At 40.7% G+C, this 27,570-nt stretch overlaps 1 protein-coding gene across 2 annotated transcripts in view; it reads right to left on the bottom strand.

The window, feature by feature from the left end:
• MYRFL (myelin regulatory factor like) overlaps nucleotides 1-27,365 on the bottom strand; it is a gene marked incomplete at its 5' end in the record, with an annotated part of 116,123 nt that extends 88,758 nt beyond the window's left edge. For both annotated transcript variants that reach the window (XM_082635916.1, XM_082635917.1), the window contains one exon: nucleotides 27,320-27,365. In XM_082635916.1, the coding sequence (XP_082492042.1) occupies nucleotides 27,320-27,365 (46 nt within the window). The remainder of the gene's footprint in view (nucleotides 1-27,319) is intronic.
• Nucleotides 27,366-27,570: the final 205 nt, after the last annotated feature.

Genomic DNA, 27,570 nt, shown 5'->3' with positions numbered 1-27,570 from the left:
CTGAACCATTTGAGAACAAGTACCTTTATCTGTGAATACTTCAGTATATATTCCTAGGTACAAAAACATTATCTTCACAACCACAATTATCAAAATCCGAAAACTTAACATTGACAGTTTTATTGTACAATCTACATTCCGTATTCAAATTTTGCCAATTGTCTCAATAATGTCATTTATAGCATTTTTTCCGGTCCAGAATTTAATCCAGTATAACATAGTACATGTAGCTGTCATGCCTCTTTAGATTTTTTTTGAAGTGTGTAGGCTGTTTTACAGAACGTCTCTCAATTCGTTTGCCTCATATTTTCTCAAGGTTAAATTCAAGTTTTGTATGTTTGGCAAGAATATTACACAAATGGTATTATGTCTCTCTTAGTGCCTTATAACAGGAGGATCACAGTGTCTCATTATTGATGTTAATTTTCACCCCTTGGTTAAGGTACTATCTGCCAACTTTCTCCACTATAAAGTTACTACTATTCTTTTTGTAATTTGTGGCAAGATACTTTGAGATTGTGCAAATATTTTGTTCCGCATTAAATTTTTATCTAATAGTTTTAGTATACATTGGTGATCATAAGCATTTTAATCCATGAAAAAAGTTAAAGACAAACTGAGGAATATTTTCAATATACATGAAAAGGAGTAAATATCCATAATATCCAAAATGTTCTTTCAAATCAATAAGGTAACAGCTACACCCCAATAGAAAATAGTAAAGGGCTTTAAAGGGCATTTCATAAAATAAAAAATCAAATTGGTTAATAAATGCACAAAACACATTAAACATTAGTAAGAAACAGAATTTAAAATATGAGAAAATTTTCTTTTTGCCTACCAAATTGGCATATATTCAGGGAATTAATAAAATCCACTGTTAATGCTGATGGAAATAAGATAACCCTCTTATGCACTGCTGATAGGAGTATATATTAAATAATCTGTCTGAAAAGTGTTTAGCATGTTTCCAAAAAAAAAATGAATGTTCATATATATTTTGATCCAGAAATTCCACTTAATACACTTACAATAATACACTTAATATAATAACAGAAAATTGAGAATGACCCTCTTTTTTTTAACATCTTTATTGGAGTATAACTGCTTTACAATGGTGTGTTAGTTTCTGCTGTATAACAAAGTGAATCAGCTATATGTATACATATATCCCCATATCCCCTCCCTCTTGCATCTCCCTCCCACCCTCCCTATCCCACCCTTCTAGGGGGACACAAAGCACTGAGCTGATCTCCCTGTGGTATGCAGCTGCTTCCCACTAGCTATCTATTTTACATTTGGTAGTGTATATATGTCAATGCCACTCTCCCACTTCATCCCAGCTTACCCTTCCCCCTCCCCGTGTCCTCAAGTCCATTCTCTACATCTGTGTCTTTGAGAATAAATGACCATTAATTGACATTCATTCAATGAAATATCAATACTCTGCAGCCATTTAATAAATTCTACAGCATTTCAACAGAAGGTGGCTTGCAAAATCTTATATCCACCCAATTTGTTTTCAAACGTAAAGGCAACAGACAATTCCAAAATTTAAAAGTTCAGGGTATAAAGCCCCCATGACTTCCTCTTGAAAATAACTCCTTGACAGTGAAATTCAGCCAAGCAAAAAATGAATCAAAAGAAAGAACTCAGAAATATAGAAATCAAAGAGGAAAAACTATGATGAACAGTGAATTCATATAAATATAGGATTTAAACTGAATATCTGAGGGAATTATGGTTGCAGATCAAAATGTAAAAGTAATAAACCCTTAAAAAAGAAAAAATATCAGCAACAAAAATTAGAAAGTAGGGCGAGGGAAAATGGGAAGAGATGTGGTAATAATCACCTTATTATTCATATCTCAGAGTTCATCTTCATTACCCTATAAACCTGAACCATTTAGTAAAAAAATAACTATTCCAACTTTGTAGTAACTTTTAAATCCCCTTTCTTAATCTTGGAAGACTCCTGATATCTTTAACAGTAAAGAAATAATTATTTAAATTCTGTAATTCCTTCAGTTTCTCTTCTTTTTATCCTATTAAATTCAACTAAAATTAATATTTTATATTATATTTAATATTTTCTTTAAATAGTGCATGTGAGCTAAGATCCATTTCTTACAAAGTTATTTCTACTATCTATCTAATTATCCATCCTTCTATCTGTAGCTATTCATAGAAAGATGATGAAATAATATTCCACCATAGTTGACACTAGTTAGATGGTAGAATTTGGAATGAGTTATCTTTTTTAAAAAAATCCCTATTATATACTTTGGAAAGTTATTTTGCACAATTTTGAATAAAATGATTTTCTTAAAAAGTAGGAAATCAAATTGCTAAAATAAACAAAAAAATATAGAAAAAGTCTAAACTGACAAACCCTGGAGTAAATAGAGAAAATTTCCACTCATGACAATCCCCCCATCCTTGCATAAAAGATAAAAGTCCCAATGGCATCATGGGTCATGCTTCTAAAACTTTAACAAGATGATAATTCCTCTGCCATTTTCACAATTCTGGAACATAGACAAAAAAGAAAAGTACCCAGATTTTTTTATGAAGCCAGCATAAAACTGATGCCAAAAGCTGAAAGAGATGAGATGCATAAAGAAAACTACAGACTAATATCATTTGTGAATATACCAAAATCCTAAATAAAATGCCATCAAATAGAATTTAACATTTCCATTAAGAGAAAAATTCATCAAGAAACAAAAAGATAATTCAATATTGGGATTCATATATCAAAGGTAAAATAGTATTTGACCTTCTCAACTGATGCCAAGAAGGCATTAAACATTCAATATTGATTCCAATGAATACATCCTTAAGATTATATATATTTATACACATACATATACACATATCTATATCTCCCGTATACATATATGTGATAGAAAACCTACATTAAATAACAGCATCACATTCAATGGTTAAAAATTAGAACTATTTCTGTTAATATTAGAAATATGTATTTTCATTACCTTGCTATTACACAATGTGTCAACACCCCTAAATTAATCTATACATTTAAAACATCCACAATAAAAAATGTCTTGGGCCTCCCTGGTGGCGCAGTGGTTGAGAGTCCGCCTGCCGATGCAGGGGATACGGGTTCGTGCCCCGGTCTGGGAGGATCCCATATGCCGCGGAGCGGCTGGGCCCGTGAGCCATGGCCGCTGGGCCTGCGCATCCGGAGCCTGTGCTCCGCAACGGGAGAGGCCACAACAGTGAGAGGCCCGCATACCGCAAAAAGAAAAAAAAAAAAAATGTCTTAAAATAACAAAATGATTCTAAAGTGTAATAATGTAAAAATGCCCAGGAAAATAAAACAGAATAGGATCTGAAACAACTGGTATTTTTTTGGCTTTTGCCAACAGCGGTAAACCAAAAGTTTTTTCTTTCATCGTAATGAAATCTGAAATAGATTATCGATAATTTAATGAGAACTTTGTTAAACTTTGTGGACTTTTTTTCCAGGTATAATTTAAATATGCAATACTTCAGCTGTCTATCCTGCACACCCATATCCCTCATGTAATCCAGAGCCTTGAATTCTTCCCATGGGTAAGGTACCTTTGCACTAGATCCCTGCACTGGTTACAGGAGGTATAGGAGGGCCATTTCATCTTTATTTTTGGGCTTGCTATTCATCCAAGGGCATTAAAACAAAATTTTAAAAATCTTGAACACCTCCCAAATGGTAAAAATTGATGGGTGCCAGAGACAGGTGGAAGGGAGGGAGAAAAAAAGAGAAGGGAAAGGGAAGAGAAGAGAGATTGCCAACTCCATTCAGTGACATGAACTCAGAGGGAAATGGATGGAAGACATTTTTAAAAGTTGAGATGGTCAGAAATGACCTCATAGTGGAGTTTTGTCTTGAGCTAGACTTTGAAGGAAGAAAGAGCAAGACAAGCTCATTCATTCTTTATTAAGCACCTACTATGTGCCAAGCACTGTACAAGGTTCTGAGGACACAGCCATGAAAAAAATTAACACGATCCCCTCAGGAGGCTTGGATTCTAATGGAGGGAAAGGTAGCAACAGTGGGGAAGGACTTACATGACATATGAGAAACAATAAATAACAGGATCTTTTCCGGTGGTGATGAAAACAGAACAGAGTGGCATGATAGATGGTGGGGGAAGGAGCTCCTTTCAGTGTGGAGGCCTTTCTCAGGAAGGAGCCAGCCATGCAAAGACCAAGGGCAGAGCATGCCAGGTAGAGGGAACAGCACCGCAAGAGCCCAGGGCTGGACTGTGCTTGCGTGTTTGAGAAACAAATCATTCCAGTGTGGCCAGAGCACAGGAGCACGGGGCGGGGTAGGGCGGGGAGAGGAGGTGGCCAGAGCAACGAGAAGCCTTTGGAAAGTGAAATAATATGCTTTAATATGCTTTTATAAAAGGTCACTCTGGTTGCTTTGCGGGAAAGGACTATAAGGGAATAAGAATGGAAGAAGGGAGGTCAACTTGCACACTATCGCGGTTGTTCAGGGACTTTCAGAGGGAGTCTGGAGTTCTTACTCTGGACCAAGCAAAAGGAGAAGCACTTTGCCCGACCTCGTCAATCCTCATGACAGCCCTAGGGGGTGGACATTAATATTATTCCCAGTGTACAGAGAAGGCAAAGTGATTACACAGGTTAACTAGCTTGCCCAGGGTCACACAGCTAGTAAGTGACCTGCAGGGAAGCCAACGAGACCTACCCTGATTCTTGAGGGTGTTCTCACCCCCAGCCCCATTACTACCCCCCCTCGCCCCATGTTCCTCTTCCTTCCCCAACAATGCCAGCCAACTGCAGAAAAGCAACTTGACTCTACTACTTCACTGGGCTTTGGTCAAGCCAATTGCTAAGAGAAGCAGATGGAGGAAAAGATCTGTTTAGTTTCCCACTGAAGCCCCTGCTGGTGTCCCATCTGCTTTATATAGCACCGCCCCCGCCCAACAAACACATACACACAATTCCCCACATAGAAGTAGGAAGTGGCCCATAGATTCTCAGACCTGACCTTTGTGCCACTTGCTTTACATCACTCACCCTCTCCAACCTCCATCCCCAGGTAGAAATAAGAGATGGTCCACAGCATCCAGGACCTGCCCGTGCGGCTTGTGCAAACCTCTTAATGAACAAGGAGAGATGAGCCCTGGAGTAGCCGACTTTCTCTAGGACTCCAGTCACAGCTGTGCTTTCCAGACCCTAAGGAAATTCCTCAACAAGATAAATCCACAGTGTCAGATAAAACGGTTTTCAGGAGGCTCTGCACACATAGGGCAACTCTCAAAAGCCTCTTAAAATAAATCACATGCTTTTAAAAATAATCACTTTGCTCTAAATGTCTTAAACGCTGGTTTATAACACCCAGAACTGCAGAGTGTGTCCTCAGGCATCCCGCCCCGTCATGGAGGCTCAGTTTCAGACCTCGATTCCACCCTTTTCTACATTTCTCTCTGTGGCCAGGAAGGGCTGTCACAGTCTTGCTCACAAAAGCAGAAGCTACCCAGGCCTCTGGGGAGTGCCGGAGAACTGCTCTAGGAAACAAGGGCCCCCCTTCTTCACCCTAGTTCTCTGCCTTCCCTTCCAGGCACGCAACAGCTGCAGAATGGTCACCTGTGCTGTTGCCCTTGGCCTTACAAGGCAGACAAGAAAAAAGTGCGTGGTTATGAGGATCAATCCACCAGAGACGCCACAGACAAATCTAAGTTGCATCTGCAAGATCCGCTAATAGACATACACATGCCTTTGGGGAAACAGGGCTTCTCCAAAGGTATGGATAGGGTGTGCCCAGCAAGGACCTCCCTTTCTGCTTCCCACCCACCTGCCCAGCTGCCACCACCCCCCAGTCCTGTGTAAGGACACTTCTTGTTTCCACCCTAGGGACTCCCTTCCCACACCACTTCCCCAAACCCAGACACCCCCCTCCCTTCTTGATCTACTCTTTTGCCCTTTGTCCCAAAACAGCGCTGGCCAGAGTATTCACATGACAGGAAAGATGACAAAATTTGTCTGTTACAGCAGCTCTAGGTTTTTTAAAGATTCTAAAAAGCCACAATGAGTGTCTCCCCCTTCCCCCCTTGATTGCCCTTTAAAGTTAAACATAGTTTCCCTCTGATGTGCCAGGGCTCATGAGGAACTGGAGCAGAAATGTTCACGGCTATTCCAAAGAAGAAGGGGTGGGGGGAAGCAGAGGAGAAACTAGACCCTCATTTGCTAAGGTTACTTTTGTCTTGAAAATCCACTGAAAATAAAACTGGATTTAAAATCTAATGTCAGTGGTGAGAGCCACAGCCCATTCAGTCAGCTAGTGAAGATAACATTTTCCCAGAGACATTTCCAATCATTAAAAGACTGTTTCACTCATTTATTCAACATTAACTTAGTGTTCACCATGTGTCCAGGAATAAAATTGGGGACGAGCTCACAGTCCAGCAAAAGGGACAGGAAGATCGGCCACAGCAGCAGAGGGTGATAAGTGCCGGGATGGCGGTGGGCATCCTACTGCAGGAGCCTTTCTGTTAGGCTGGCCGGGCTGGGGCAAGGGCTTCCTGCAGGTGACACTTGAGAGGAATTTTTTTTTTTTTTTTTTTTTTTTTTTTTGCAGTACGTGGGCCTCTCACTGTTGTGGCCTCTCCCACTGCAGAGCACAGGCTCCGGATGCGCAGGCTCAGCGGCCATGGCTCACAGGCCCAGCTGCTCCTCGGCACGTGGGATTTTCCCAGACCGGGGCCCGAACCCGCGTCCCCTGCATCGGCAGGCGGACTCTCAACCACTGCGCCACCAGGGAAGCCCCGAGGGGAATTTTTAAGGATAAGCAGAAGGGGATTTAAAAAAACATTCCAGGAACTGAAAAGAGTATGTGCCAATGAATTCATGGGGTCAGCAGCAGGACTCCCGTGGATTGAGTGTGCGGTCTGGCCAGAGCTGGAAGGCAGGTGAAGAACGTGGCACAGACAGAAGAGCACCCTTCCCGGACCCCACTGCGAGCTCTGTGTACTTTTATTTCAGCCACTGTAGAAATTACATGTTGTGCGTCTGCTTCTCCACTCACCTTTAAGCCCCTCCAGGGTAGAAACTGCCTCTTTTTATATAGATCCTACACACTCAGAACAAGGCCTGGAATGTGGTAGTTATTCAATAAATACTGAATTTCTCAGATGAGTAATAACATTTGAATGAATAAATGTGATTATGAATGGTGGAAGGTGTATCTGGAGAAACTGGCGTATCTCAGAAACCTGATCATGAAGGTTCATAGGTATCAAGGTAAGGAATTTGCCTTACAGGTTATGAAGACATTGCAATTTTTCATCAGACATGATCAGGTTTATATTTCTGAAAGGCCTTTCTGCCTGCTCTTGGGAGTGAAGCTGAGAGCAAAGAGACTAGTCAAGTACACTGCCAGCATTAGCCTTCCCTCACTAAATCACCCAACACACAATCAACGGGCACCTGCTATGGACCAGGCACAGTGCCAAGTGCTAGAGACACAAAGACAAGGGTGCCTTAGAGGTTAAGGGTCCTGGTTCTACAATCAGGCCTTAGGTGAATTCTGGCCGAAACATTTCCCAGCTGTGCAACCTTCGGCAAATTACCTACCCTCTCTGTGCTTTAGTTTCCTTATCTATAGAATAAGGATGATAAGAGCATTTCCTTCATGGAGTTGTGAGGATTAAATGAGATAATGCATATAAGGTGCTTAGCACAGTTCCCAGCTCAATAAATACTACCCTTTGTCATAACCATCAGTTGCTGTGCTCAAGAGGTTCATAAACCAGTGAGAAAGACTGACATAAAAGCATACCATAGTGCTCGATGTGACAACTGAGTGTACACAGAGCATTACAGGTCACCTAAATGACTCAACAGGAGCAAAAGAGTGCCAGGTAAAGCTTCCAGGAACAGGGGTCCATGAGGCTTGAACTGTCCTCAGGGGCAGACCCTGGGGCCTTGAATGCCATGAAATTCTGATCTGGTGCAGTGGAAGTGGGGTCAGGAAGGTGGAAGAGTGTGCAGTGGTGTGCTGGAGCCAGCTCGTACAAGCTTGGACACACCTCTTCCCAACTCCATATTTAGAGTCTTCACGTTAGTAACTTGAAATCGGCAATAGTGGGAAGATTTACACCATGGAAACTGGTAAATATTACAAATTGAGAATTTCTTTCCAAAGATTTGGTTGTTAAACGTTTACCAGCATACCCCTGGCTGTGAGTAGTATTTGAGAGGAGAATCCTACTGGACTTTGTTACTGATTGGATTCTCCCATCTCTGTTTTGGTGGCCGCGTAGGAAGTGGTGTTGGTGCCTTGAGATAGGAAACAGGAGAGAGTTGGCTGAGGAGCCTGGAAGGAGCTGGAGGAGTTCATCTGCTCCAGGTCATGTCATGTCAATCCTGTTTTTGCACTCTTGGAGAGAGAAGTGAACTGCAGGGCACCACCCTCAAGAAAACCTCCACCTAATGACCTGGAATCCCAGGAGTCTCCCCAGTCTTCCTTGTACAAGTAGTCCTGCATTGATCCAGGAAGAAGCTAATCAGTTCTTTCAAGCAGAGTTAACATGACCCATTGTTGGAAACAGTGACCAAATTAAAAGACTGTCTCTGGACTTTAACATGATATGAATCACCTGAAATTTACACGCCCAATACTCACAAGATAAAATGAAAATTAACCTTTATTCAACTTGAGTAAATAAATGGTTCAAGCACACTGTGTAACAAGATGGCAACACCCACATGGCTTTACAATAACTGTCACAGATGCAAAATTCTAGAAAGGATTGCTGAACACTTGGCTGCTGGCCTCTGAGAACAGCAGAAGACATCCAGGAGCCTGCAACTGCCCACCGAGAACTAGTGCTGTGGATAGACTTCATCTGCTTTCCTGACCAGCAGATTAGGAGCCTGTACATGAAAATGTATATCTTGATTTCAACTAGACACTTAACAATATTGTTAATTCACTCATCCAATAATAAATATTTAATGAAGTGCATGTGCTAGGCACTGGGATACAACACTGAGCAACACTCAATCTTACCCTCAAGCCAGGGGATGGGAGCACAGACAGTAAAAAGGCAGGACTAACACAGTGTGGTACGTCAGTCCCAGTAGACACGTAAGAGGGCCTTCCAATCCAACTGGGGGAAGGGCAGTCAAGGATGGCTATACTTGTAGCTAAGACGGAGAAAGGTAAAAGAAATTACATTAGAATTAGGTGAATTTGTATCTGGGAGAACAACTGAACCCTAACATGCTAACCCGGAGAAAATCCTAAAATGTACTATAAAATGACTCTGCTCTCATCCTTCTCAATAATGCTATTTGTGATTTGGACAAGTATAGAAAAGGCAAACCTGCCACGTATGCAGATGGCCTGAAGGAGATGAACAAGGTAAAAATACAGTATAAAAGTCAGGTCACTAGAGATGGTCACACTGAGTGAAGTAAGTCAGACAGAGAGAGACGAATATCATATGATATCGCTTATGTGTGGAATCTAAAAAAGTGGTACAAATGAACCTATTTACAAAACAGAAATTGAGTCACAGGTGTAGAAAACAAACTTATTTGTTACCAAGGCGGAAGAGGGGGAGAGGGATAAATTGGGAGATTGGGATTGACATAGACATAGTACTATACATAAAATAGTTAACGCATAAGAACCTATGGCACAAGGAACTCTATTTACTACTCTGTGATGACCCACATGGGAATAGAATTTTAAAAATAGTGGATAAAAATAGTGGATATATTTATATGTATAACTGACTCATTTTGCTGTACAGCAGAAACCAACACAACGTTGTAAATCAACTATACACCAATTAAAAAAAAAAGAGTCAGGTCAAATCTTGGCGACTGGATTGATGGCTGACTCTGACACGATGAAATTTAGTAGATTAAGCATTCAGCTTTCCATTGATTTTTTTCCATTATGTAAATATGAGATGGGGAAACTTGGCTTTTGCGTAAATAAGTGATAAAGACATCAGTTTAATTTTGTCATCATGAAGAGAAGTACTGGGGAGACAAAGAAACTAATGTAGGCTGATAATAATGAAAGCACTGAGGACAGAACTGGGAGGGTAAGGTCCCTGTTCCTCTAGGCACAGGTCCCATCTTGATGACCTGGGCCTCATACCTTAAGAGGAATGTCGACAAATAGTAGGGTGTCTGGCGGAGATCCAACAAAGCGGGAAAGAATCAGAAGTCAAGCCACATGAGAGATGGTCAATGGAGAATAATAATAATAATACTTGGTAAATTTGTTGAGCACATTTTATGTACCAAGACCTTGCTAAGAATTTTACATTTACTTTCTCTCTTAATCCGAACAATAATTTTATTGTCAGATAGGTCTAGTACTACTCCCATTTTTCAGAAGAGCAAACAGCCTCAGCAAGCTTAAGGAACTTGCTCAAGTTGCAATAACACAGTTGTTATTGCAGGGGTTCTTATTGTAGTGTTTTCTACAGTAACATAACATACATATTCCTGAACCACCTTGCCTTCTGCAAAACCATGCAAAATAATGAAAGAAAGTTGGGTTGGAGCAAACCAGTCAAAAATGAATAAAAACAATAACATTCCTAATAGAAATTTAAAGGACACATCAAACTATAATTAATATTGTTAAGTACTTCAGAAAATATAGGAATTTACCCTTTATGAAAAGGTTGTTGGGAGAGTTATGGTTGCTGAATTATGAGGGCAAGGGAAGTGGGAGGAGGCCACTGAGATTAGGATAACTGGTTTAGATCAATTACATTAGAACCTATCCTTCCTGGGCTCAAGGACTCTCCTCTGTCTGAACAGATTAAGCTTCAGTTAGGAGGAAAGAAGGTGGAACAGCTGATGGTGCCTGCCATTTATAACTTAGAAATATAGATCTAAGATCTTTCAGCATTAACATTATTACAATTCCACGTGACTGTGTCCTGTACTGCTTTTTCACAAACCCAGGGTCGCTCAGCGTAAATAATACATGACGGCTGGTTGGCTCGGTACCTTTTAAGATCTGCCCTTGTGGCACAGCTTCTCGGTGAATAATCTAACAATTGGTAGGATTTAAGGTAGGAGAGGGAGACGGTCTGTCTACTGCATTAGGTATCTCAATTTTCATGGAAGTATTTCAGTGTCTTCACTAACTGATTATCAAATTCATACTTATTCTCCTTTTAAATTAATTATTTGAAATATAAATTAAGCAAGATCCTCTGGCCTTTCTGGGAGCCTGGTGATTCATTTTTCTAGGAGTTTTGGAGCCTTACAACTAAGCCTCCTCTCAGCCCTTCAACATGAAGGTTAAACTTTTACGCTTTGTCCATTTTCTCTTCAAAAGCACATACTAATGTTAATACATACAGGAATAATAAAACAAAAGAAGAGAAATAAAACATAATCAACTGCATGTTAACCAATATTAATTTTTAACCATGGAAGACAAATATGGGAAACTGAAACCAAGCACATTACTTTTAAATGGTATAGGAATTCATCAAGGACTCTCATTTATTTTATGCCCAGGGTTTGAAGAATTATTGTTGTGATTTGTTCTATTAGAAAGTCTAATTTTGCCAAAGACCAAAATGGAGGAGGAAGAGGAAGAAGGAAGAGGAGAAAGAGAAGGATGAGGAGGAAGACATCCCAAAGGAAGGGAAGCCAAAAGGAGACACCACACACAGGCTTTACAGGGGAGTTGGCTCATCTGCAACTGGCAGTGTTGAATATTAAATCAATGCCCCATGGGCAGACCCTGCACAAATTCAGGAAAATATGACAGGGAAGCTGCTCACCGTGTGGCTTTCAGGGTTCCTGCCTGCCTCGGCAATGCCTTCCTTCCTACCAACCCTCATAGGGAGGGGACAGCCCAGCAGAGCACTGGCTGAGGGCTGAGTCTTCAGCCAAGTGTAGGACAGGCTCATGTCCTCTCCGATGCAAGAAATAAAGGAGGGAAATCCAGAAGACTTGGGATCCTGAAAAGAGACCAGGCTTGGAGTTTTTTTATTTATTGACTCGGCAAATATGGTTGAGTGCCCACTATGTGCCAGTCCCTAGCTGCTGAGGCTACAGGAATGAATCAGACATAGTTCCTTCCTTCCAGCTGGCCACAGGAGACAGACACAGGCAATACATGCTTCGAAGGGTGAAATGCGAAGTTCTATGGAATATGTGCTAGCCCTGAAGGGAGGGTGCCAAAGCAGAGACCCCGAGAGTGAAAGGCAGTTAGCCAGGTGAACAAGGCAGGGGGCGAGGGTGTTCTGGAAGGAGGGAGCCCCGTGTAACCTGGAGGCAAGAAAAGCAGGAGCTTTGGGAAATTGCAAGTCAGGCAGACTTGGGTTAAATTCCAGGTCTTGAAACTCTCTGGGACTGTTTCCTTATCAAAAAAAGGAGGTGAGTTTTACCACCTTAAAGCATTGCTTGCAAACTAAAAGTGATAACATATATCTATAATCCCACTACTAACAGATCCTCTCCCTGACTGGACTGTATTCAGGCTCCCCTGAACTTTTCAATGAGGTCTATTTCCATGTTTCTGTCTTCATTTTCCAGTTTTAGCAAGAATCATGATAAATCAGTTTAACCAGAATCCCTCGTCCTTCATATCTGATCACGCTCGATATCAATCGAGTTCCTCATCCTCCACCAGCCCCCAGGTGATGTCAGATCACCGAGCCTACTTTCAGGAAGAATCTTGTTAGGCCAGTTTATGAAGAATCTCCCCCTTACCCTGCTCCTTGGCTATAATTTCCCACTTGCTGTATTTGGAGTTGAGCCCAATCTCTCTCCCCCACTGCAAAATTCCATCCCAGTGGTTATTGCCTACTATGACAGTCCCTCCCTTGAATAAAGTCCTCCTTATCATGCTTTAACAAGAGTCATTGAATTTTTCCTTTAATACTACTAGTGCTTGGTACATAATAAGTGTTCATTCCTTCCTATTCCTTCTCTGTTCCTCATCCCCACCCCCAAACACAGGAGTCAGAAGAGTAAACCAATTGCTAAACTCAGGGAAGATCAGTTTCATCAAAGTAGGAGGTTAGGGAAAAGCCTAAAATATAGGCACTTGCTGGCTCTGCTCTGGAGAGGGGTTGGGTAGCCAGTGGCCAGTAGAGTATGTAGTAACTAGAGTTAAGTGAGGGAGAGGATAAAAAAAGAGTTGTTTTCTCCAAAGATCTACCATGTTGACTTAAGTATTTTTCTGACATCGAGCCCTAGAATATGGAAGCCAATAAGCCAATACATGTCCTTACCCACTTTTTCCTTTGGGAAGGCAAAGTGGTATGTAGATGGAAAGAGCTTTGGGCTTGGGAGGAAAAGACAAAGCTTTGGCCACCAGCCCTGTGATTTTAGACACATCTGTCAACTTCTTTAAGGATCCGTTTCTTTCACCATAAAAAGTCTTCCTCTCAGGGTTGCATGAGGGACCAATGAGTTGAAGGAAGTGAAAGAGTTTGTAAAATATCAGACTCTATAAACAAGCATAATATAAATGGAAGAGTGAGAAAGAAACTTCCAAGATGGGTTAGGAAAGAACTGGCAAAATAAGGAACTGTAAAAATTGGTGGCTGGGTATGGATTTTTTTGTTTTTTTTCCAACATTTCCATAAACAGCCAGTAAAGGGAGAACCAGGTCCTGAGCATGGTTTACAGCCCTGTCGTCCTCACCACCATGAAAGGTCCATTCAGATCTTCACACAGAAGCCTGCTTCTCCCAGGGGAAGGGAGAGATATGTGTGTGTGTCTGTCTTATGCCCATGTAAATAAAAAGAAGAAACAGCAGTACTCCAAATGCTTCTTAAGGCACAGCACTTCTTGAGATGTGTGGATAATAAAGTGTCCCTCTTCTGGTCCATTGGAATTAGCCTAGTCACGCTAACAGCTAGCTCTTACTCTTTTATATTTGGGCACAAAAATCGTCCCAAAGGACATTACTCTCAGCAGAAGAAGCTTGACTAGTTGTTACCTTGTAGAATTTATAAGAAATAGTTTGTAGGTGCCATTTCTGCCTCTTCCTGCATATAAACATTTTATGTGACTTAACAGATTTGTGTCAAAGCAGCAAGCTTCTCTAATCTACACGGGAAGAAAAAAACGAGGATCATTGTCTCCACACTTTGCATCCACAGAATCCCACTGCACACACAGAATTCATATGGGCCAGGAGAGTAAAATTCCCATCAAGACACTCCAATCTGCTTTTGTATTGTTTTAATATGCACGAATAAAGAAACAGCTATGCAAATTTAAAAACTGTTTCCATACATGCTTTTATAAGCTTTTAAAAATATTAGTTCAACTAGGATATTTTATAGGATGTTAAATAGTAACATATTCGTTCAATTCTTTTGGGGTTCCCAACCTTTACTTACTGATTATCCACAGGCAGAAATAATAGAAGTAATTAAAAGCTTTCATACCTTTCAAAGAATTAGGGAATTTAGTTTAGTTATGTGCCTCAAAGCCAACTTCTCAAACCCTGCCAGTGCACGGTTGAATAACCTGTCTGAGGTCAGCGGTTACCAAGGTTAGCAGATAACATTTTTCATATGTACTTTACACCACCCTAGCCTTTTCCGAAAGACAACTGACAGATCAAAGAACTAGTTTTCTTACAGGTAGAGCATCACAGAATAGAGGTAAAATGAAACAAGTTCTCTCCTTAAACTGAGTTTGCAGTGTCCCAACTTCAGAACCTCTTACAGATTTACTATAAAATTAGGACAAATGCTTTAGACTATTCAAGAACAGACAATGATAACAACTTATTCCTTTCAGCTTTGATTCAACCTCCAAACAAGGAATTCCCACTAAACCTTAAAGATATGGTATTAAGTTTCACTGTTCTGTTTTTTTCTGAAAAATGTTGATTTCAAGACCAACATGGAAAAGCTGAACCTTTTGCAATAAAAAGAAATACTTAGTACTTTGTCCTTTGTTGCTTGGCAACTAAAGGCTATAAATGGATTTTATGATTATAAAGGCTCTGGAATTAATGTGAACATGTAAAAGTTGTAATAACTCCCTGGGGACAGGAGTGTTTCTTTGAAAAAGAAGTATGAATATATATATGTAGCTTTTAGTCATTCTTGTTTCAAAATAAATAGAGCAAGCATTTTTTTCTCCATACTTGTAAATGTTATAATAAAAATAAATAACTATCATTTATTTCATCATTTCAATATTTTATCATTCATGCTCACAACGCCAAGAGGTAGGTGCCATTATCTCCATTTTACAGGTGGAGAAAAGCTAAAACTTTAAAATGTTATGCTACTGGCCCAAGGTCACAAAATTAAGAAGCAGAGGAATCAGGATTTGAACCCAGGTCTGCCTGAACTAAGGCTTCTGCCATCAAGTGTATACCATAGAGATTTCTAGGAAGCATATTTCTCGGCTTCTAATACTTGAGGATACTGATCACTTTAATCCCATGAGAGCGATACTATTTCCAATTATCAAGTCATATGATGTTAGCCTTAGAACACATTACTCCTCGTTGTTTTACATGACAATGGTTTCTTATATTGCTAATACCAAGGTGTCAAATATTGGGGTACCATCTTACTGGACTTTTTGTCTTGAGTCTGGGTACCAAAAAGGACAATATGGAGAGTTAATATTTTCTACTACACTTCTGAGCAAACCCAGCTTCCTAAATTCCCTCTATGGATTCTTGTTTTGCATCAAGCAGTACTACAGGTCAGAGTTAGTGTTCTTCTATCTTTGCATTCTCATTAGTAGCCTTATCTTTTGAGTTTCTGTAGCTGCCTGCTCCATGAACATAAACCATTGCCTTTTTACTGCTAGCACTTCATCTTATGGTGCCAGAGCTGGGCTTTGCCAAAAAATGCCTGATGGCAATTAAGTTCCAACAGCTCACATTCCAGAATAATTTCATCTATAGAATGGAATTACATGCACATTGTCACACACACACACAAAAGCTCTGGTTATTTTAAGAGGAGCCATAAGTTCCAGCTAACTTTGCAGATGTTCCCCTGCAACCTGTTTGGAGGACACTGCAGAGTGGCAAGGAGCACAGGCCTTTGGAGAAAGACAGACATCTGTCCATCTCTAAGCTCTGATACATGATAGCTGTGTTACCTTGGGCAAGGTACAAACCTTTTCTGAATCTCTGTTTCCTCATCACTAAAATGATGATAACATTATCTGCCTGTTCATTTTGTTGTACAAATTAAGAATACATACAGCTAAAGGCCTTTGTACAAGGTCTAGCATAAAGTCAAGCATTCATTAAATGGTAGAGGTTTCCCTACTGATCACAGATGGCTTCTGGGAGCTCCATTAAAAGAATAAACATTTTTCTTAATTACAGAAGACTGATAATATTATTTCATTGGGCAATAACTGTAGGTCAGGCACTATTCAAAGTACTTCACGTATATCATTTTACTTAATTCTCATTTTTCTCCTATGAAGTAATACCTGCTTCATTTAATAGATGAGGAAACAGTCTCAGAGAGACCCAGTCATTTGCTAAAGCAGCATCTCGAGTGCATGGTAGAGGAGGGATTTGAGCCCAGGGAAATCTGTATACAAAGCCTATGCTCTAACTACTACGTTGCTTATCACCACACATGCAGGCTGGTGTCGGGAGCTCAGAGACAGTGTGCGTGATGTGCATTGGTGCCCAGTTTCCAGAGCTGATATGGCTGGCCTGTGAAATGCAACCTCAGAAATAGGAAAGATGCTGTGATCAGATAAACTCCAAGATCATTCCTGCAACCCAGGGTCCATTACCTTGACTGGTTTCCTAGTGCCTAGATCTCTACTTTTGTCAAAACTAGAGCGTCTACTCTTCTGTTTGTCTCCTAGTGTCTCCCAGTGACTCCCAGGTAATGATTCTGAATCTCAGCTATAACCCATTTTGAGTTATAGCCTGAACCTCTCACGGAGGGACTTGGTTTTTGAATTCTCTCCATCCCCAGTGAGCATCTCTGCCATATTTCCTACTGAACACCACACCACCTCCACTCCCTTCCTGCTAATAAAGAATTCTTTTTAGGGGAAACAGAGTTATCACACCTAGGGGAAGATATCTGCCATGGGTCACAGATCTAAGAGTAATCTACATAAAAAAATGTTTTTGAGGAGCTGCGATTTCCCCCCCAGGAGAGTTGATTCTGATATTAAAATATACATAAGAAAAGGAGGGCTTCCCTGGTGGCGCAGTGGTTGAGAATCTGCCTGCTAATGCAGGGGACACGGGTTCGAGCCCTGGTCTGGGAAGATCCCACATGCCGCGGAGCAACTGGGCCCGTGAGCCACAATTACTGAGCCTGTGCGTCTGGAGCCTGTGCTCCGCAACAAGAGAGGCCCGCGCACCGCGATGAAGAGTGACCCCCACTTGCCACGACTAGAGGAAGCCCTAGCACAGAAACAAAGACCCAACACAGCAAAAATAAATAAATTAATTAATTAAAAAGAAAAAAAAAAAGAAAAGGAGCACAACCTTTGTACAATGCAATAAAGGTGCCTGCCTTTCTATCAGAAGTTTTGGTCAAGAATCTCATTGACTTAACACATATTTAACAAATATTTCTCTTTTTTTGTAACAGCCACATTCAAGACAATAAGCCTGCATAGATAATGAGACAAAGTTAGGTCCTCACCTGGAGGTACTCACTGTCTTCTGGGGAGATAGACAAGTAGACCTATAAACTAAACCTCAGCGCGAAACGTGTACATCCAAAGGTACGGACAAAGTGCTGGAGAAGCATGGAGAATTTTGCTTCACAGGATGAAGAAGTAGGAAAGTGCATTCGGGGCAAACAGCACAAACACCCAGTGTTACAAAAAGGTGTTTTTAAGAAACCATGAAAAGCTCAGCATAGCTGGGGTATAGAAACATTAATAACAATACTGATGATGATGATGGTGATAGTAATTGATAGTAATTGAGGTACTGTTCTGAACCTCATGCATATTGAATCACTGAACCTTCACAATAATCTTATTAGATAGGTATTAGTAGTATCTAATTTTATAGATACAGAACTGAGGCACAGAGAGATTAAGTAACTTGCCCAAGATCACACAGCTAGCAAGGGGCAGAGTCAGGATTAGAACTCTGGCCTTGGAACAAGCTCCTATCCACTATATCAAACTGCCTCTCACAACTGTGAGGATGGGGGAGTCTCAGAGATAAGGACACTGAAATGTTACCTTGGGACCATATGCTAAGCTCAGGCAATGGAGAGTCAACAGAAACGTTTAATGGCGCTCACGTGAGCCAATGATGAAGTGGAAGGTGGTCAGCTCAGGGAAACAAATTCGAGGAGGCTCTTGCAAGAGGTGGAGATCCAAAGGGGAGGCTGCAGTTGAAAACATTTAGCAACAGTTTGGTAAACAATTAGCTGTAGAGCATGGGAGGAGCCCGTAAGGGTGACACCCTGGTTTCTAGTTTGGGAGGTTTGGTGAAGACCGAAGGGGGTATAGGAAGCAGCGAAGACTGGAATCAGGGAGGGGAAGGATAATGGGTTCCACTTTGAATGTACTGCTTTGGCGAAACTAAGGGACACTCGGCACATACGAGTGTACACTAAACATCTGTAACTATAGGTCTGGAATGTGGCAATAGGGTTTGGGAAATGCTGATCCATGGAAGTAAATGAAACCACTCAGGGTGAGTTTTTGGTGCTCAAATAAAAGAGTTTCCAAAACAGGACCCTGGGGCAGAGAAGGAGGAGGATGTACTAGCGAGCGCTCCTGAGAGGTAACAGAGACACTGGATGAGAATCAGAGGCGAAGATGCCATGGGATCAAACAGGAGAGTTTCTGTGAGCAAACCCCGATGAAGACAGGACACCAGAAGGATGAGGGCCGATGATCTTTAATACGATCTAGCAATTAGGAGAAACTTCAGAAGGGTAAGTTGGAGCAGAAGCCAGAGAAGACTGGGTTGAAAAGTGAATGGGATGTGAAGAGTGAAGAGAGTGGGTATTTTTCAGAGTTTGGTGATGAAAGGGAGGAGAAAGATTGATGAATATCTGGAAGGAGAGGTGGAGTCAAGGAAAGAGATGTGAATCTCTTGCTGACCCACAGAGAACTTCATTTCACTACTGTTCCCCTGAGGAAGTTCTGTTACTCTCTCCCTTCCCTTATATACATCAATTTTTTAAGGTATCTTTTAATGTAACCTAATTCCAGAATCTTTTTAGAAGCAGATAACCAACAGATGTTGATCCACTGCCAGGGGCTTCCTCCTATCAAACTGGGCACATTTGACCACACCCTCTTTGAAACACTATTCTTTCCTAGCTTAACACCACACTCTCCTGGCTTTCCTCCCACCTCATTTAACATCCTTAGCTGGCTGCTCTCACTTGGGTCCCTAAATGTTACTGTGGGGCCCTCTTGTCTGTCTCCCTTCTTGGTGACCTCATCTAGCCTCAGGGCTTTAAACACCAACCATACGCTGATAACTCCCAAATTGGTATCTATAGCCCAGATCCCTCCCTTGGGTTCCAAATTCAAACATCCAACTGCCTCCTCATCACTTCTGCCTGGTTCTCTAAAAGGTAGCTAAAACGTAAAGTGTCCCAAATGAATTCTTGATTTCACACATATGCACATGAACACACACACACACACACAAAAGTGCACTTCCACCCATTATTCCACAGCTGAATACATTGTAGTAAATCCACCAATTATTGACACCAACACCTAGGCATCACCCTTGATTCCTCTGCCTTCCTCACCCCCACATCCCATACATCTGCAAGTTCTGCCTGTTCTCCTGCTTAAAATCCTCCACTGGTTTCCTACCACACTGAGAATAAAAATCCAAACTCTGACATCATCTTCGACCGCCTACCCCATTGTCATTCAACACTGTCCCCTGCCCCTTCCCACTCCACCCCGCCCCTAATCACTCCAAGCTTAGGGACTTCACACTGGTATTCCCTTTTCCTGGAATGTTCTTCTTATGGAGGATTATGATTCTATACCCAGTACATAGTAGGTGCTCAATAAATAATAGTTATTATTAATTAGGTTGTAGATCAAGGGTTAGCAAACATTTTCTATAAAGAGCCAGATAGTATTTTAGATTTTGAGGGCCATAAGGTCTCTGTTGCCACCACTCAACTCTGCCATCACAGCATCCAAGCAGCCACAGATAATATTTATTTTTTAAAATTTACTTATTTATTATTATTTATTTTTGGCTGCGTTGGGTCTTCGTTGCTGCACACGGGCTTTCTCCAGTTGCGGCGAGCAGGGGCTACCCTTTGTTGCGGTGCAAAGGTTTCTCATTGCAGTGGCTTCTCTTGTTGCGGAGCGTGGGCTCTAGGACGTGCGGGCTTCAGTAGTTGTGGCTCGTGGGCTCTAGAGTGCAGGCTCAGTAGTTGTGGCGCACGGGCTTAGTTGCTCTGTGGCATGTGGGATCTTCCTGTACCAAGGGTCAAACCCGTGTCCCCTGCATTGGCAGGCAGATTCTTAACCACTGTGCCACTGGGGAAGTCCCACAGATAATATTTAAATGAATGAGTGAATAAAACTTCATTTACAAAATCAGGCTGCAGGCCAGATTTACCCTGTGGGCCATGACTTTCAGACTCCTGTAATAAATGAATAAGTAATGATAAGAAGAGATGTTTCCCTCTATACTCCATGAAAAACTCAACTATTAAAGAATATAAAGAGTATGATCCCATTAAAAAATATATACAATATCAACACCAAAATGTGAACAGCTGTTATCACTAAGTGGTGAGGTTACTGGTGATAACTATTTCTTGTTTTGTTATCTATTTTTTCCACAATTGTCCATGTATTCAATGTTTAGCTTCCAAGATATTGTGGAGTCTTCCAGAAGCTGACTTCTAACTCCCAAGCTGAAAAGATGACAACATCAATAACAACACCAAAGAAGGTGGTGTAGTCTCCTCTCAGAAGCGTTTGTCTGAGTGATTTTGTTCCCGGATTCCCTACAGTTGCTGATGACGTTGGCAGTTCTCAAATGTAGGGTGTGTGCAGGTGACAGAAGTTAGCTCTGACCTAGTTACAGCACATTTTAAATTCTAATGAAATCGGCTTCACCTTGGGGATCCCAGAGTGAAAGAAGAAAAGGGATTTTTTTTCTTAATGGCACCAAGCCCACGCCTCTGTGTTCTGGATGCTTCATGACCAGGCAACACAATTTCTAATCACCTGCCAACATTAGATAGAAGTGTTCAAATAATTATAAGCAGCTTGCATGATTTGGGTTGTTCTTCTTGTCCTTGACGTATTCTCATTCCCAGTCCCCTAGAAAGTCCATAGTGTCTCCAAAAACAGAAACAGAGGTGGCCTCATCAATAAACAAGGAGAACCTGCCTCTGTGGGATAATTTCAGCGTTTCTAGGATGCAACATGATATCTAAAATTCCACCGTTAGAGATCAACTAAACCTACTCTTAGAGAAGGTAATCTTTTTTTTTTTTTTTTTTTTTTTTTTTGCGGTACACGGGCCTCTCACTGTTGTGGCCTCTCCCGTTGCAGAGCACAGGCTCCGGACGCACAGGCTCAGCGGCCATGGCCCACGAGCCCAGCCGCTCCATGGCACGTGGGATCTTCCTGGACCGGGGCATGAACCCGGGTCCCCTGCATCGGCAGGCGGACTCTCAACCACTGCGCCGCCAGGGAAGCCCGAGAAGGTAATCTTTTTGACTTGTATGATCAAAACGACTTTGTGTTCTGTGAAAGCACATTGAATACAAAACTCTATAGAGATGTAAGGTGTCATCAGATCCTTTGCCACCTGTACCTTCTGTGCAAACTCAGGTTTTATTGGGACAGAAGGAAGAGGGCGTAAAGATGCTGGTTATGTGAGAGGGTGAAACACTGGTGTCTTAAAGTGAAAGAAAGACAAAGATTGAGAGACTGGCCGGAGGCCAAAGATACCCTTTACCTGCAATACAGTCTTGCCCAGGGCCAGCCCTCTACGCTGCATTCAGCTGCTCAGAGCTTCTGATTCCAATCACAGGAATTCAGAAACATCAACCAATCAGAGTTGGTTTCACTTCTGGAGAAGTAATATACAGGAACCACATAAGACATTTACGACTTTACCTCTGGTAATAATGGAATCTGAGGCTTCCCACAAACTGGCAGCACTTGTCTCAGTGGCCTCTGTTTGTTTCATTCACTGAAACTTTCTGCTCTGCTTACTGGGCAAGTTTTTCTTCTTCCCATATTTGAGCTTGCTGGGTGCTCCGAACCTAGAGTTCAAACTGTTGAATAGAAGAGTCTGTGCACTGTTCTTCATTCATTTATTCTATAAAGATTACTGTCTACTATGTGCCGGCACCATTTGGGCACTTTTCCAAGCTACATCTCTCGTGTGCTCAACAATTCTACCAACCCTCCCTTGAAGCCTCTCTAGATCCATTCCATCTGGGTCAGTCCCTTGAGTCTCTGCTTTTCTGCTCCAGAATCTTCAGCATTTTCATTTTCCCAAAAACTTGACACCTCCATAATATTCCTGTACAGTTCATGGGTAGCAGATGTTTTTGCCTAACCTGCATCCCTACCACCCTACTTTAATAATAGCTAACTAGAAATTTAAATCTCAGGCAGAGAGAGGAGGGCAGAAAATACTTTGAAGCTTGTTTGACAGCAGCTTCCTGAAGGGACTGTTCTTCCTCTTAGATCTCAGGAGCTATCCAGTGGTTCCTGCCCATCCACAGCTTCTGGTTTTAGGAGCTACCCCTCACCTCCCAAACTTCAGTGGGTGAGTGGGAGTTTCTTCAGCTAGCTTCTCTCTTCTGCTTTCATGTGATCTCTTCAGGAGAGTCAGCCCTGTGTCTGCAGGTTCCACATTTGCAGATGTCAACCAACCGAGGATGGAAAATATTTGGGAAAAAAGATCCCAGAAAGTTCCAAAAAGCAAAACTTGATTTTGTCACATGCAACAACTACTCACGTAGCATTTACATTGTATTGGGTAGATTATCTAGATAGATATCTAGGTAGGTATCTAGATTATCTCTATAAATAATCTAGAGATTATTTAACATGTACTAGAGGATGTACATAGGTTAATATGCAGATACTACTGCCATTTTATGTAAGGGACTTGAGCATTTGGGGGTTTTGGTATCAGAGGGGATCCTAGAACCAATCTCCTCCCGGATTCCAAGGGACAACTGTATGTAGTTTCTCCCACTCTGCTGAGCCAGGGCAGGCATCTCCTCTTTTGCTTTCGTGATAAGCCAAAAAGCATTTGAGAACCTACTTCAGGACTTTATGAAGAGGATGAGCTAAACAGCTGCTCACCAATTTAGAAAATTTCTTTTTAAAGATTAAATATAATGAACAATAAAATATTCCCAAATTAGTTTTTATAATCTGTTCTAAAAAGCTGGGAAATAAAAGATGAATCTTGATATCACAGTAGCCCAAAAGAAATACCCATAAGGAACCAAATTAAGAATGTAAGGTCACAGCTATGGAAAACAAGTGAGGTAAACTGAGGAGTGGGATTTTCCATACTTCATTTTCTATTCCTTTTTTACCTGGGGGGTTGCTGTAAGAAGTAAATGAGGTAATGAATGTAAAGTGAATGGAACAGTACTTCATGCATGGTAAATGCTCAGCAAACGTTATTAACCTGGTGCAAACTTAAGATAAAACAAAGTCTAAGTAAATGAGCTAATGAATGTAAAGTGAATGGAACAGTGCTTCATGCATGGTAAATGCTAAGCAAACGTTATTAATCTGGTGCAAAGGTAATATAATTTACTTCATGAAGGAAGCAGGAAGATGTTACAAGTGGTTCAAGGAGAATTCAAACAGCAGATCTAAATCTAGGTACCTAGATAGATAAATAGAGATAGATCAACAGATCTATATAGATAGAGATAGGTAAGCAGATAGATAATCTAAATCTGGCTATGCCATGGAATGAATTTACAAATAAATGGAAAACTGGGTTTTACTGAAACTACTGATCCCCAAAAGGAGATAATTCATTTACATACCTATAGACAAAATTCATTGCATTGATATCAATTATCTACAATTTACAGTTTCAAAATAGCTCTAAGACAATAAAAGGTGAAAATCCCATAGAATCTGATAGCCCAAAGGACATGATCCAGGCATAGTTTTCTATGGAAGACACCTAATAATCTTTTTTTTTCATCCAATTCATACAATTTTTCTTTACACAGAAAAGAAACTCTTAAACAGAGGAGTTTTGTGGAATTAAACCCAGTCTCCTTTATTTAAGAAAAACTGACTATGACATCATGCATTCCAACTTTGAAGCACTGAGATAATAAAGTATAAAGAAGAAAATAAAAATCCCCATATTCCTACCACTAAGAAATAACTACTGTTAATACTTGTAGTGTATTCATCCAATTGTTTCTACATATATAGGTGTGCATGTATGTATATATAGCAACTGTTTTCAGATCAGTTTTAATAAACTTCGTTCTAGAAAAATACATGTATACTCAATTCTATTATATATATCAATTTGTAATCTGCTTTTCCCCTTTATATCATAAACACTTTTCCTTATCATCATCATTTTTTTTTTTTTTTTTTTTTGCGGTACACGAGCCTCTCACTGCTGTGGCCTCTCCAGTTGCGGAGCACAGGCCCTGGACACGCAGGCTCAGCGGCCATGGCTCATGGGCCCAGCCGCTCCGCAGCATGTGGGATCTTCCTGGACTGGGGCACGAACCCGTGTCCCCTGCTTCGGCAGGCGGACTCTCAACCACTGTGCCACCAGGGAAGCCCCATCGTCATTTTTAATAGCAACAAAATATTCCATTATATGAAAGAACCATAATCTATTTAACTAATCTACCACTATTAGAATTTTAAGTTGTAACCAATTTTTAGTTATTAGAAATAAAATAATGTGCCTCTTCTCTGACAACCTTTCTCTTGCAGTGGTATCAGCTTTGCTGAAAAAGCCAAACATTTCACATGGTATCTGAGTTTCCAGTGGATGTTGGGATCCCTAGAGAACCTGATCCACCTCTTCTGCTTTAGCTAATGGGCCTACCTATTGCATCAGTGGCAGGCAATAGAATGAAGTTTGCCAGCTACCTGGAACCACACTTTGTTCTTATCATCTTCCTGAGGCACACCACAAAGATTCAGCATGATCAGCATGAGATCTGATGTCCAAGGCCATTTAATTCGTGATGATACTGTCAGTACAGATAGTTTTTAATACAAAAGTGTTCATAAGAAAAACATATATTATTTAGGATCCAGATTCTTAGAATGAAGAGTCTGAGAAAGCAAAGAAAAAATAGCTTTCAGGTGGGTAATAAACTACAAAAACTTTTCTTGCTTTTCAGACCTTGATTTTTTATATGAGTTTGCATTTAATTAGAAGCTGACATATCGAAAGGAGCACAAGATAGAACAACTGGCCCTCCTCGTGAGAATATCAGATCCAGTCTTGCTGTCCTCATTCTAAGGAATATTTGAGAAAGGAAATCATAATCTAAAGGAAATGTCTCAAAGCCCTCCAGGCTATCATTTAAAAGATGTGGTTGTTGGACTTGGCACACGGTCAGTGATCGATATTTGCTAAACAGATAATAAAAAATTGACAACCAGCTGTGTGACTTTCCGGGGGAGGGGAATAACTTAAGCTAGTGCTTCCATTTTTTAATTCCAAAGTTTACCATCTTTTCCATTTATTCACTCAAAGATAATGTAAGAAAAACACTCACTATTTTATTCTCTTTCCACGGAAAAATTACTCCTCCCTAGTTAAAAAGGCTTCAAAAGGAGCCAGAGTTTAGTTTGGGCTAAGAAAGATACTATAATAATAATAATAATAATAAATCAGATTTTGTAATCAGCTATACAGAGGACTTGTGAAAACTATATCCCCAAAGACTTCTGAAAATAGTATAAACAAGGACAGTATAGTGACCCTATAGGTATAACAGCACTTCCAAAAAACAGAAGGTAGACCAGAGGAACTTTTCAGGTCTTCTCTAGCTCTGGAAAGAAATCAAGTAGATTTTGTATATTTATAAAATCATTTGGTGGTTTCTCTAAAATAAAGCAGATATAACTGTAGCTTGGAGCTTGCTACCTACTGCTCAAATGAAAGTTACATAGGATATAAAATCAGGCAACAACAATCAAGCAACATTAGTGTGCCTACTGTGTGACCCAAGTGGACACACTGACTTGGGCGCTATCAGAGACAGAACATGATGGGATGGATCATAGGGCTGAAAAAACATAATAATTCTCTAGGTCTCATATTCCTTCTTATCTCATGTGGCAAAATCCAAGCCACCTACTGTATTGTACTAATACCTTCTGATAGTGACCTCACTGTTTCTTTGATATAAACACTCTTTAGTGTTCGATACAATATGGTGTTGGGTCAATTCCATTCAATCTTTAAACGTCTAGTATTTGTCAGGCACTTTACTAATCACAAGAAATGCCAATATGCTGCTAACTGCCCTCTGGATTCTGTGAGTGAGCTGGTCTGCCCTCAATTATTCTCATACTCCCTCCTGGAAAATACCTGGAAATGTGCAAAAAGCTCTGGCAACATTTCTCTTCCCATGAAGTCTGAGCATGACTAACTGATAAGGAACTGCAGCTGCACTAACATGCAGTCTCCCAATGGCTCCCTTAAAGGTGTCACAAGAAGGCAAGCCTTTCCTGACATTTTCAGCAGACCCACCATGAGAATCTCAACCCAACTAAATATGAGAAGTGGTACCACTATTTCAGGTTTTTAGAAAAAGAAATCTTTGTAACCATATCCTATAGTAAGCCTTCGCTTGGGGAAAAATATATTTAACCTCAAAAAAAATCACCATTCAATAGTTACACATTTTTAAAGTGTTGTGAAAAACAAAGAACGTAATGGGGGAAGAGGCGTTCCTTTACTGTTAGGCTGTTTTGTATTTAATTATATTAACAGAAAAACCATCTTAAGTAAACTCTTACATTTCTCCTGTGCTGTATTCAATAATTTTAGAGAGAAGAAAAATCTAGTCTTATGAAACATAGGGATTAGAAAAAAAATCTAGCACAGGACAGGGACAAATTCTAATATCATAGGTATGCTGACCTCTTGATTCTTTTAATAACTAAGCTGTAAGATGGAAATCCTGCATTTTTAAAAATCACTGCCTATACCACTGATTTTTTGCTACAAACACAGCAAATAAACCTGCACTTCTGACTTCGGGACAGTTAGTACAATAGTATTTCTTTCAAAGCCGAAGTAAATTCCAAAAAGGTGAGACAGTGATAGTAAGCAGTACCATTTCTCAGATGTTGGAAACGGGCTTCTTACCTTCGAAGAACTGCTGTAGGGCCTCGTTTTCGCCTACCACATCCATGGTGCCGTGGTCCTGGTAGTTACTTCCGCAGAGAATGATTATCAGACCTCAGGAACTAAGTGCTGTCCTCTCAGCACAAAGCCTACGAATGCTCTTGAAAAATGTTCATTTTCTTTTTACTGGAGTGAAGCATATCTTCAGCCATCAAACTGTGCCCAAAAAGATGGTTAGGTTTTCAAATGTGATCATAAAACCAGAAGGATAT

Source organism: Mesoplodon mirus (assembly GCF_964341445.2).
Source record: "Mesoplodon mirus genome assembly, chromosome: 11".
Lineage (NCBI taxonomy): Eukaryota > Metazoa > Chordata > Mammalia > Artiodactyla > Ziphiidae > Mesoplodon > Mesoplodon mirus.
Note: the sequence above shows the minus strand (reverse complement) of the source record. Positions and strands in the feature narration are given on the sequence as shown.